The 12,918-nt window shown below is 48.7% G+C and overlaps 1 protein-coding gene across 1 annotated transcript; it reads right to left on the bottom strand.

The window, feature by feature from the left end:
• Window positions 1–8,170: 8,170 nt before the first annotated feature.
• LOC120855412 (LIM homeobox transcription factor 1-alpha-like) lies at window positions 8,171–11,461 on the bottom strand. The gene is made up of 3 exons (XM_040229888.1): window positions 11,380–11,461; window positions 8,960–9,146; window positions 8,171–8,231 (listed from the first exon to the last, which is right to left on the bottom strand). The coding sequence occupies exons 1-3, from the start codon at window positions 11,453–11,455 to the stop codon at window positions 8,171–8,173; spliced, it is 324 nt and encodes a 107-aa protein (XP_040085822.1). The 5' UTR covers window positions 11,456–11,461.
• Between the last annotated feature and the right edge of the window lie 1,457 nt (window positions 11,462–12,918).

Genomic DNA, 12,918 nt, shown 5'->3' with positions numbered 1-12,918 from the left:
GTGGAGAGTAGGCTCTAACCTGTATACAGCATAATTTGAAAATTAAAAGGTCATGAGAGGGGTTCAGAGTATAAGATAAGCAAGAATGCAAGGCTGAGCTGAAAGTTGAGATCCTGCAAATGGGGTTGGAAAACCAGTGCTGTGGTTGAACTGGGGGCTTCCAGTTACACAGATGCCCAGGGGAAAGGCAGGTGCAGGTGCAGAGACCAAGCACACTCCAGCCAAATGCATGCAAGGAAGGGTCTCCTGGGACGCTCTTCCTCTTTAGATTTCCAAAATCTACTTCACGGTACCACTGAGGAGGTGCTACCATGACATTACCCCAGTGAAGATAGCAGGCTGTCGCCACGCAAGCACAGGGACTATGTGCACAACAGGAATCCCTGCTACAACGTGAGGAGGGGCAGGAGGAGAAGGGGTGAGGGGGAGCCAGCAGCAGCGGAGGAAACTCGAAGGTTATGTTAAAAAGGATTTGTTCCACTGTCAAAACCAGAAAGCTCTCCCCAAGAGCCAGTTTTAGGGAAGGAGGCCTGAAATGACAGAGAGGGGAAGAATTATTAGGGAGGCCCTTTGGAAAGGGGGTCGAAATGAAGAAGGGAGCAAGCAGCAGGCAAAAGGCAGGTGTGGCTGTAAAAGTCCACCTCCGGACAGCGGCAGCAGCAAGGCCTGGCTGTCAACAGAGCCTGGGCTTCTAGCGGTTCTCTTGGACCCCGATCAAAAGAGACCCCAATGCCACCCGACTCCCTCGGGCAAGGACAGGCCTCTAAGTTTTGCCTAATCCTGGTTCTCCCAGCAACTGAGAGAGGGCCCCATGACTACCAAGCTCCCCAAAACTGTACGAGCCACACCTTGCCCATTCACCTGCCCACTCCCTTTTGTGGGCCCCATCCTATCCGCAAGGACATCAACCTCCTCTCCACCCTGGAGCTGGGGGCCCCCAGCCAAGCTGGCATCAGCTTCCACTCAGGTTCCGTCCTCAAACAAAGACATACTTGGACCCTCCTGCAGAGACAGGGGGAACCGCTTCTGAGCCCAGAGGGAGCTGGCCTTAATCTGCTGCACAGTGAATGACAACAATGTTAAGAATGAAAATATGGTTTGGGGGGATAGTCCCCAGGAGCCCAACATTTTGGTATTTAAAGGAACTTTAATGAGCTTAAGAGGCTAATCTGGAGTTCAGGAGGGGGTGTTTTGTTTTGTTTTGTTTTGAAAAATCCTTTTAAAGGTTCCTGAGGCTGGAGAGGGAGGAGGCAAGAGCATTGTGAGTCAAGGAGTGGCTACGTATAACTGAAAGGGATGATGGGAGGAGGCTGCTCTAAAGACCCCTTCTCACTGCAGCAGCAGAACCTGGTACTTGGGAGATACAAGATGATTCTTTCCAGGTGAAGTGTGACAACCCGAGAAGTAGCCAAAAAAATTGAGCGTGAGTACACGCTATCAGAATGCTAGCCAGGCTACTCACCAAATGACTCCTTGTCCTGGTTTATTGGTGACAACATCAGACTCAGGCACTTCTCTGACCCACCGAAAAACAAAATGCAGCATCCATGAAAGTGCCAGGCACACTCAGAAAGATGTTCAGGGGCCCCAGCTGGTCACCCAAACAGTGCGGTCGTGAGATCACGCAAACCTGGGCATAACGTCCCTCACCAGCTGTTGTTGCTGAACTCTGCTCCATAACTGGATGGACCATTATTTTGTGCTTCTAAAAGACAAAGTCGTTTCCTCCAAGTGAGAAAAATTAAAAGAGGATTCCCAGGTGGCACGAGTGGTCAAGAATCTGCCTGCCAATGCAGGAGATATAAGAGACATGGGTTTGATCCCTGGGTCAGGAAGATCCCCTGGAGGAGGGCATGGTAACTCAGTCCAGTATTGCCGTCTTGAGAATCCCACGGACAGAGGCAGCTGGCAGGCTGCAATCCACAGGGTCACGAAGCATCAGACATGACTGACACGACTTAGCACACACATGCAACGGTCCAGAAGGACAAGGTTGGCCCGGCAGAAAAATGAGGCCACGATGAGATGAGGTTTAAGAGTTCTCACGCGCCTTCAAGAGTTAAGTTAGCAGAATTCCACAGGACACAGGGGAGTGGAGGGGAGGCAGAATGGGATGCAGCTAGATGTGAAGTCAGACACAGCACATGGTCCGTTCCATGTGCTTTTTTCCATGTGCTGAATGGCAAAAGTATTTTTTTTTTTTAATATGAAGAGTTTAACTGGCCCATCAGAAAATCCTTCCAGCCCATAGTGGCCAGATATCTAACCAGGGCTTGTCCATTAGAGGGTAATGATGATAAAATACAAATCTAACAGGGTGGAAAGCCACTGGAGGCCTAAAGAGTCAGAAAAGCCAGACATATTTACTCTTATCCAAAAATAGGATCCCCCAACTGGAATCTTGAAAGGCTAGAAGAGACCAAACTCTTTCATGTGACTTCAGTTAAGGGCTAGGAAAAGCACAGTCCACTTCGTATTTTTAGTTGTTATGACATTATGGTGCAATAATGGGGAATCTGGCAAGGGCTTCATTAAATTCTAGCTAATCCGAGCATGGCAGCCAGGTGACAAGCCCTACAGATAATCTGGCTGCCTTGTTCACCACTGAAAAGTATAGCATGGAAGTAGTTTTTTAAAATCCTCTTTTAACAACCCAGATGGGGCTATTTGCAATGGGACCGTGTATACCCAGAAGGTAGGAAACCAATGCTGAACCACAGTTTTATTCTTCCGATAACGTCTTCACTAAGACTTCAGTGTTCCTGCTGCATTCCAATTGCATCTGCTGTCTAATGCCAAAAGAAACTTAATCCCTATCCTAAGTCTCATTTTATTTATTTTCAGTAGTGTGAAAACAAACATGCAGTAAGATTACAGTGTTTACACCTCCTTTTTAGCTGATATCGCTCTAATCCTCCTGCTAATTAATGCCAGGGCCACAGCAATTTTATTAATTTCAACTTGGTTAAAAATATAGAGACAGATAATTGTGCTTGACTAAAATAACAATTTGACATTTGGAAGGTGTTCACTTCATTTCAGCAAGACAGTTGGCTCGGTTTCATTTAATATATGACAAAGAGACACAAAGCTGCAGCTGACATTGGTTAAAGATAACACAACTAATTCTAATTGTGATGAATTGGCTAAACTGTCCCACACCGTGCTAGTCACTGAGGAGATGAAGGGGAAAAATGTAAATCACAAGGCACACCAAGCTTCTCTGTCAGTTTCAGAAACAAGGGGAAAGGGCCTCTTTCCTCCAATACCTTTCTCCATTTGGCTCCTAAAATCACCAGCTTTTCCAAATGGAATCTGAAAAGCCTGCAAGCAATACTGTTCTATAATTGCTAAGAAACTTTCAGAAACACATATAGGGCATTCATTCCCTAGGGGAAAGCCCCAGGGTATGCTGGACGTAGGGCAGGACTATCCCATATCGTGGGGCAGGGGAGGCACTCATCACCCCCTACAGTCCCTAATCTTCCTTATCCCACCCTGCAAGTGGCTTAGCAAGAACTCTCATCTGAAGAGGTGGGCATGTTAGAAAGATGCAAAAAAATAAAGAAATAAATTCAAAGCATTTAAGTACAGCTAAGATTTCATCGTTAACTCAAATTATTTTTAACTCTTTCTGTGGTGGCTGTGATTGTACTTTGCCTCCCATAGTCCATGTCCCAGGACTGCACAATATACTTAACAATCCACTTAACATGAATTATTTGGAACTTGATGTAACACAACAATGACATTTGGTATATGAATTTACCCCAAGAGGCTTTACTACATTCCTGGGAATATAACGAGTATTTTAAATTCTTGTCTATTTTCTCACTTCTGAACATTAGAATCCAAATCATTTCTTTGACCGGAAAAAATCATTAGCTGATAATTTAATGAAGGGAATTGTTCTCATTAGAGAAACCGTAGCTACTCATTAACTTCAAAAAATCCTCCCAGAAATAAAAGCAACAATGAAGAGGGCTCTCTAAAATTAGTAACAGTCTTTTGGGTCACACAAAAGTTATAAGTGAGAAAAATGAAACGAAAAAGCAACACAAACAATGACTTATCAGAAAGAGCTCTTGTCACTGAAATCTGAACAGCAAAAGCAACTCCTTAGCTGGGTAGATGACAAAATCCCAGAATTTTACAGTATGCAAAACTGAGTTGAATAAATAACTTTTTTTAATGTGCTCAATTTACGTTAAGGATAAAAAGAATCCACAAGCCTACTCTGAAAGGAAATGTTCATATCTAATCCCCAGAATACTATTAATATCTACTCCTACTCTCTAATTTTATTTCAACATTTAAAGTCTGAGATTCAGAAAATCCTACCTAGGGACCAATTCATATAAAAAGAGAAAACACCTCTGAACAAAGACTGTTTCCAATCACACTTTAAATTAAAAAAAAAAAAAAGAGAGATAAGTCAGCTTGCACAAACACAGTCACAGCCCATGGACAATGCTTATCCCCAGCTAAAAGCCCCTTGCAATTTAATGCACACATCAATTTAATACCTAGCTGTGTTGATTTTTATATTCCTAAATTTTACCATGCCAGGCGTGGGGCCAACAGAAGATAAAGTAAAAATCTAACAACTGCCTCTGTAATTTCATCTGCGGGTTCCTTTTATGAGGAACTGATGCCCAATTTTAATCTCCAAGTAATGTCACAGTAATAAAACCAAACTAACTCTCCTCCCTACACACCTCCTCCACTACCTTGATAAAATCCAGTATTAGTCCATTACTGATCCTAATAGAGATCATTACCTCAGCCATTTTCTCCTTGGGGCTGCCAATCAGCAGGTCAAAAGAAAAATACAGAGAAAGTTCTAATGAGGGATATGCACTTCACTTCACTGGAGTCCCTCTCTTCAGAAAAGTTGGTCTGCTCAAAAAGAAAGTGGGGGAGAACATGGACTGGCCCTCTGAGAGAAGGGTTCCCAAGACCTGCGATTTGCTGACATGTGGGGAGTTATGATGCTGTAAGAGGAGCCTGATGACAGCGATACTATCCCACATTGCTCGTAGGATGTCCAGAGCAATCTAAGGGACGATGATAAACTTCATACGTGAGGGGAGAGGGCCCTGCCTGACACACAGAGCCGCCAGGCACAGGAAAGAAACAATATAAATTTGATTTAAATGTGGGATCTCTTCCAGAAGGCTTAATTATCTATTGTATCACCACATTCCTGTTAATCAGCAGCCTCTTCTGTCTCCAACTTAAGTCCAGCTACAGTATTTGTCTGGAAGACATTCAGGGAAAACTCCACACTAACCAGATCCTAGAGGACTCAGTTAAATAGGGAACAATAGTTACACAAGTAGACGTTTCCCCAAGCTGAAAAACACTTTGGTTATTTGCTAACTTTCAAGAACGTCAGAGACAATTGAGTCCAACGTTTAAGCATCCACACCTATAGCACCCTGAGTTTCACGTGACATGATGCTCCTTTAGCAATTCTGTGCATGTATCATCCTCCTGAACTAGCTGTTTTTCTCTGATGGCATGTCATGAACAATAAAGGTCACCTCCAGTTCTTAATTTCTGGATATTCATAAATCAGCTTTCTATACTCCAACTTTAAATGCTTATTTGTTTTGGATGCTGAGAAGATAAATTATTCCTAAGAGTGTCATAACGTATGAGACAAATATTTAACAAAATGCCCTGAAGTCCTCACATGGATGGTTGTACGTCTAAAATGCCACTGTCAATTCAATTTTTAAAAATTAGACAAATATGGTGTTTGACATCAAGAAGATGTAAAAACTAGTTGATAGAGTAGAATTTTCACTTTCTAACTGGCTGTCTGACACCATGAACAGGCAGTTCATAATTCAAATGCTAAAGTGCCCAACAGTCAGAAATGCACACACAAATGGCTGACATAAATATGATAAGGCCACTGTATTAATATGTTTATGAACTCCACTGAAGACTGCACATTAGCTATATGTTTTTTTTTTAATGTGTAAAAATAGCATTTGAACTTCATTTATTCTGGAGACAAGGGCACTGCCTGAATGTCATTTCTATGAATTGTTCCATAATTCACCACTAGTTTTGTCCTATAGCTTTAACTTCTATCTTAATTTCCTCTCCATTCGCCTTGGCTGGGCCTCAAATTTTTAAAAAGATCCGAAGGAAAAAGGCAAACACTATCTTTATAAATGCATTTGTTAAAGAGGAAATGTGCTCTCTGTTTTACGACTACTATCTAACATTAAATTGCATCCCCCAGAGGATAAATTTCTTCCAGACAACTTCTATTCAATACTTAGTCCGATGGTCTAAGTAGAGGTTTACAATAAATACTCAATAGCTAGGATAATATAGGCTATAAGCCTCCTGAAGGCAGGCTTTGAGATATTTTCTCAATATTTTCCTATCACCAAGTCTAGTTCCTTGCCTGTAGAAGCTCAAAGAGCTTGCTGAATAAAGGAAAACGTCTTGAGCCTAATTTTTAAAGAAACAAACAAACAACCCCCCACCCTTCCTGTTTTACAGCAACTACCATGAAGACTAATGCCATTAAGATGATCAAATATACTACATCCCGGTTTGGTTGAAAGAAGAATGGGATGTGGATGGAGGGCAGCGGAGAAAAACCGTCTTTAATAAAATTAAAAGACAATGGCGGCGCTGGGCACACACGAGTGCTGATGGTGAGCAAATGAGAGAAGCAACTCCATTTTGGACATCCGTGTTAAAATCAAAATTAAAAACCCTCATGGTAACATCAACACCTCTCTGAACAATGTAGCTCACACTACTCTGTAAAGTCTTCTTGGTTCTGGCCAACAGCTGGCAAGTTGATCCCTGCAATTTTCCCTTTGCAGAAATAGCTTTGGGCAGGGAGAACTGACCCTAGTGGGCTAATAAGCCCCAAACCGCGCCAAACCTGGGAGGCGGCAGTGAAGGGACATTGCTGTGTTAAGTACTTTACAACAACTGTTTCTTCTCCTCTTGACACAGCCTGACTTCCTTAAAGAAGATTTGACTGGCCAGACAGCTGTGTTGACCCGTAAGCCTTCTTTGATTCGTGATTTTTTTTTTCACAAACAGAATAGAAATTCACCACCCAAATCCTTTCCTAAGCTCCCATACTTTTGAATTTGCTGGTGTTGTGCCTGAAGGATGTGGACATTTCAGTAATCTATAAGCACAAAGATAAAGATTGGGTCTATGCAATCCCAAAACTTTCAGACAGCAACAGGGGGGGAAAAAGTGAGCAGAAGCTTTATCCAAAGGTGGTACTTTAAGTTGTGTGTGCAAAATTTGCTTAATTACCTAAAAATCGCACTTTTCACTCAGACACTAGGGCAATGAGCAATCAAGAACAGATACAGGCACATCTTTTTTAAAAATGTACAACTATAGTTACCACTTTGGGTAATGGTGATGCACTTCTCTCTTTATTTCTGTATTGCTCAACTCATTCAAAATCAAACCTCTATTTTTTATGTGCTGAAAAATGTAATTATCTTTTCAAAACAAAGCAAAATGTCCAGTACTCTATCCACATGGGGGTAAAATGCAGGAATACTGTATCAAAGGAGTGTGAGTAGCAGAAAGAATTTGTGTGTGCGGTCACTAGATCTGATGACTTTGTCAGTTTGCAGTAAACCTCAGAGGCCAGGCAAAAAAAGAAGATATTTCTGTTCTCTCTCTGAGCTTTTTTGTGTTATACTGAGATTTTCCCCACACACCTCATTTCATGGTGTGTTTTTAATAACATCATAGGAACTGTTTTTCATGAGCACTAAACCTCCCTTGATTTTCCTCATATACTGCTATCCCTTTTATTCACCAGTGACAAATGCAGATTTTTCCTGCATACGTGCCCCCAGGGCACTCCGTCACTTATACCAATCTGGAGTACAAAAACAGAGGCCTCCGTTTCAGCTATTTTTCTTTGCTTCAATACCCTCCGCGTCTCTGAGAAGTCAGTGTCCCCATTATTTAGCCATTTTTGACCCGGAAAAGCAGTGTCTCCCCACCCCACCCTCTGCTTAGCTTTACTAAGCAACTCCTGGCGCGGGCCTGGCCGGAACCAGCAAATCCTTCAATTCCCATTCCGCAGTGTCATCCAGGCTTTAGATATTATGGAGATCTAGAATTGAAATAGCCCACTTCCCTAAATACCTGGTTCCTAACTCTCATCACACACCAGAACGTTCATGTCCACCGGGCAAGACCGGTTCACGTCGAACCTGCCGAGCGGCAGAAACGCACCGGGAGACAGGAATTAGGAAGGAGGCGGAGGATGGACGACGTGGTCTAGCTATCAGTGTGGCCCGCCGGTTTTGGGAAAAAACGGTATAAGGGGTAGGGAGAAATACAGGGAGCGAAAAAGCCAGCGGGGTGTGCGTTGCCTCGGAGTTCAAAGGAGCAACAGCGCTGTGCCTGAAGCTCAATCTGTTGGGGACCCCAGTGGACAAAGTCGAGCAAGGAAGGCGCACAGGGCATCCAAGCTGTGGGATCGAGACAGCCTCAGCTCTGCGCATAAGCGTCTGGGTGGCAAAGACAGGTGGGTAAGGTGGAGAGGGAACCGGAGAGCAGAGGGGGGCCACTGGCAGCTCCGCCCCCACCCCCAGGGCACCCCAGTGAAGCGGGGAAGGGAGAAACAAGGTCGATGGGATGGGATAGGAGTGTCCACCATGGAGTATCCCCCCAGGTCCAGAAAACTGGACGAGCAGAACAGACCATAGAGAAAGCCATCCCTTGGCGCTTCTGTCGGGCCCCAGCCGCTACTGCGCGCGTCGGCGCAGTCCTCCGCTGCCCCGGGGAGCTTACAGGATGGAAGAGAATGGGCACTTTCGTATCTGGGCGCGCGGCTGTATCTTGCACCTTCCAGAAGCATATGAGGGATAAAGAAGCACAGGTCTCCCGCGCTCGCTGATGCGGCGTGGGGGAGGCGATCCGAGGCGCGGGCACTTACTTCTCATAGTCATACTTGCAGTAAAGCTTCTTGTCCCGGTAGAAGCAGGTGGTCTCCAGGGGCTCTTTGCAGGAGGCACACTGCACGCACTGCTCATGCCAGAAGCTGTCGTTGAGCCGCAGCAGAAACCTATCCGAGATGACCCGTTGACAGCCCTCGCAGACAGACTTTGGGCTCACCGCTCTGCCTACAGCAGCAACAGACATCCACCGATGAGCCGCGCTGGCCCAGCAACCCCCCAAACCCAGACGGACCCTCTACAGTTCCATCACTCCACACTCACGGATTACCCCCGCGGGCCCCACCCTGGAAAGCCCCCTGCTAAACATCCAAGCCGAGATTTGGAGAGCACAACAAAAGCAAACCAAATAGCGTTTCTGATAAACAGGGACTATTTGGGAAGGTTTTAAATTCTACTAGGGGAGGGGGTAGAAATCAATAAGTTGCCTTTAATTATCAAACCTATCCAGGTATGCACCATCCTGCACACCTCATGTAAAAATCAGCCTACAAATAAATCTGTGCACCCAGGTTAATCAGCTAATCATCAAATAATTCACTATGCTTGTCTCCATTGTCTATGATTAAAACTATAAGTGTGTAAAAATAATTCTTTTCTGTTGTTGTTTGGTTTTGTCCTTTGCTGAAATGCTATTTTGTTCTATTTATTTGGAGGAAAACTATACATTTTCTTTGCTTCCTAAAAAGTCGCATGCCTGCAAGAAAATACCATTCCCGCCCTAGGCAAACGGTATTGTTCAAACCAATGAGCCCCAAACTGCTGGATGGCCCGCAAATTGCAGATGGGTTTTTTCATAATTAAGAAACATCAAAACGGTGAGAAGGGGGGTGGGGGGAGTAAAGAATCAGGACTCCAAGACACTGCAATTTCGGCCAGTGTTCCTGGAATCAGGCGAGCTCAGCAGCCAGGAAAGAGGGCTAAACCGAACCCAAACCGACTCAGAGGGAAAAGGACTCTTCTCATTCCTAACCTTTGCACTTGCGTCAGTTTTGTTCCTTTAGTTTTCGGGTGCGGGTTGGGAGGGTCTTCTTTTTTTTTTTTTTAGGGTTGTGGGATGCTCGGCCACCTCTGTCACTGTGTCGAGGCATGTTTCACAGCTATTTAGAGAAGGCTTTGTTCCCTGGTAACAATACTTTTGCGAGAGATGTCCCAAATGGCCTGACGCTTCCCGGTTCCCCTGCTACACTTGGCCCATTTCTCCTTAGGAGACACGGCTATCGGCTCAGGAGCGAGGCCAGTCACCTCGGGATTCAGGCAGGCAGTGCTAGAGGTAGGGAGCTCTTTAAAATGTTTCCTATTTTCTTCTGCCCTGTCTCAGCGTCTAGGGCCGCGACCCCGGGCGCAGAGAACGGACCTGAGGCGGGCAGGGCGCACCGGACTCGCCGCGATGCCCGCTGAACGCTAGCTCTGACTCTCCGGGTCAGCTCTGACCCTCCGGCTCTTCCGAGGCTGTATGGAGTCGGGAGATTTCTGAAAAGGCGGTTGAAAGAGGGGAACGCGGTGCACGCGATTTCGTTTCATCTGGGGAATTGGGGGGCGGGGTGGGGGGAGGATACCCTCTCTCAGTCCGGTTTCTCCAGCCGAACTGTCTCATCCTCCGCCTACGCCCCGCTCTAGCTGTTCCGAGTTAAGAAAAGCGGCAAGAAGTTTAAATGACAAAACGAAACCCCGCTCCCCCACTAAAAAAAAATTTAAAACACCCATCTACCAAATTTGAAAAGCATCGAGGGCGACGAGGCGGGAGTGAGAATCCCTGGCTTCGGTTCGGTTTGACCCGCGTATGGGTTGAGGCCCTGGGTTCGCCGCTCCTCCGTAGTTACTGCGAAGGGACTGGGGAGACCCAGGAGGCAGCGGGACCCTCGAGACGAGAGATCCGGCACCAGTTAATTAAAGCCGAGGCTAGGGCCCCGCCGCGCGGGCTAATCCCCGCGATGTGCTGCCCACCCGCCCGGAAAAGCCTCTTGGCGGTGCTCGAGGCTGAGACGGGCTGGAGTTGGAGGCAAGAAGCCGTCTCGAACTTGGATGCTCCGGACCTCGGGTTTGTGTGCTCATCCCTAAGTCTCTGAAAAGAGGGCGGCATTTATGAGATGTCGATCAGCTCTATGATTAAAAATCCAGCCTTGGGTATTTTTAATCACTTGCCATTCAAATGCCCGCGAGCAAGCTCGCCCGCCCCCCGCGGCTCTGGGGAGTTCGGTGCCCGGCGCAAGAGGCCTGGGGCGGCTGGTGGGATTAGGGTGGGAAGGACCCACAGGTTCTGACAGATAAGGAGTAATCTAAACTGAGTGCAAGAAGCGGGGCGCTACCTCCCCTACTGCTGTGTGCCAGCGAGCTGGACGCCAGAGCTGGGGCGTGGAGGAAAGACTGTGCGCCCGAGGCGCACGGCCTGAACACTCACCCAGCAGCGAGGAGAAAGAGGCCGACGTTTCGATGGCGCTTTGGAAGTTCTCCTCCATCTTCAGGCCGTCCAGCATGTTCGGACCGCGCGGGGAGGACCTGTAGACGAGAGGAAACGACGCTTTGGGCGTCTGAGCCCTTTAGGACGCGGCACACGCAAGCCGCCGCACTCTTGGGAAAGGACGGAGGGAGTGTCCAGGGTGACCAGAACGAGTTGCGAGGGTAGAATTCAGCCAAGAGAAATGTGGGCTAGGAGGGAGAGAAAGCAGTCACAGCGAACTGCTCGGACTGATCTGATTTCATTCGAAGCCAACGCGTTAAGTACTTAGGCCTCCGCCCCCCAACTGCGTTTCTCCTGCCCCTGTCCCCCACCCCCTCACAGGTCCCCAGCCCCAGGTTTCCCCACCCCAAGTTCGACTCCGCCCCAACCTATACCAGTCAGGGCCCTAGGGATGCCTCGGCGGGAACCCAGCTACTAGAGTAAGAGATAAAAGGAGTGGGTAGTTTCCCTCGCGGGGCCGAGCCCAGGCACGCGGAACTATGAGGTCTACAGCCCGCGCCCAGACCGGCAGCGTTGCGTCCCTCACCTGCCCCGGCCAAGAAGGGGCAGAGCAAGCGATCCGGAGAGCGTCCCGCCAGCTCCCAGACTCGGGGCGCAGGGATCTGCCAGGAGCGTGCGGGGCGCGCAGGGAGGTCCGCCCGCCGATCGGCCGGTGCAGGGAACGTCTGCAGGAGCGAAGAAGTCGCCTCGGGGAGGAGCGCGGCTGGCCCTGCTCACTCTTGGATGCATTTCAAATCAACTTTCAGAAACACGCCCGCCCGAGCTGGAGCCTAGGAACAGGCAGCCTTCCTTACCTGATGGGTGAACTCACTCCCCGTGGCAGGAGCCAAAAGAAGTTGCCGAGCGCTGCGGGAAGCTTCGGCCGGGGGAGGCGCAGGCCCTCGAGGCTGCAGCCGGAGCGGCCGCCCCCGGCTACGGCGCGCCCGGGAGGGAGCCGGAGCGAGCGCCGGCCCCTGGCTCCGCTCCTCGGCGCGCCCGGGCCGGGCCGGGACGTGGCCGCGGGCGGCCGGCCTTGTTGGGACGTCCTGCCCGCTCGCGTCCTCCTCGGGAGGAGAGGAGGGCCCGATGCTTCTCCCAGTCTAGAGCGAAGGCGGAGGCCCAGAGTCCTGGGTGCGAGTCGGGCCCTGCTTGGCTGGGGCGGATCCGGCCGCTTCTGACAGGGACCGCGGCGCTGCGTGCGCGGCGGAGGGAAGGGGGTGGGGTGCGCAGGGAGGGGGCTGGGAGCGCGTCCCGTGGAGGGCCAGCGGCAGTGCCTTCCCAGCCCCGCGGCGCAGCCCAGCCTCGCGGCCACCGCCGGGTGAGCTCCTCGGCCGATGCGATCCTCCCGGGCACGCAAACTTTCCTCCTCTCCACGTGTACTGCTACCTCGGGACGCGCTGACGCCGCCGCCGCCCGCGGCTCCGCGCCCCCGCTACGTTTTCGCTGAGATCTCCCCGCCACCTGGACCGCGGCGCCCGCACGCTGGTTCCGCGCCCGCTC

The sequence above is a fragment of the Oryx dammah genome, unplaced genomic scaffold (assembly GCF_014754425.2).
Source record: "Oryx dammah isolate SB20612 unplaced genomic scaffold, SCBI_Odam_1.1 HiC_scaffold_28, whole genome shotgun sequence".
In the NCBI taxonomy this organism is placed as follows: Eukaryota; Metazoa; Chordata; class Mammalia; order Artiodactyla; family Bovidae; genus Oryx; species Oryx dammah.
The sequence above is the reverse complement of the archived record's forward strand: the minus strand, read 5'-3'. Positions and strand labels throughout refer to the sequence as shown.

Excerpts from the sequence above, each read along its gene's own strand:
- LOC120855412 (XM_040229888.1), bottom strand. The coding sequence starts at position 11,455 with ATGCTGGACGGCCTGAAGATGGAGGAGAACTTCCAAAGCGCCATCGAA. Across the intron at positions 9,147-11,379 it reads CTCTTTCTCCTCGCTGCTGG|GCAGAGCGGTGAGCCCAAAG; the intron begins GTGAGTGTTCAG and ends TTGCTGCTGTAG. Across the intron at positions 8,232-8,959 it reads TGCAAGTATGACTATGAGAA|GTTCGACGTGAACCGGTCTT; the intron begins GTAAGTGCCCGC and ends GCCGCTCGGCAG.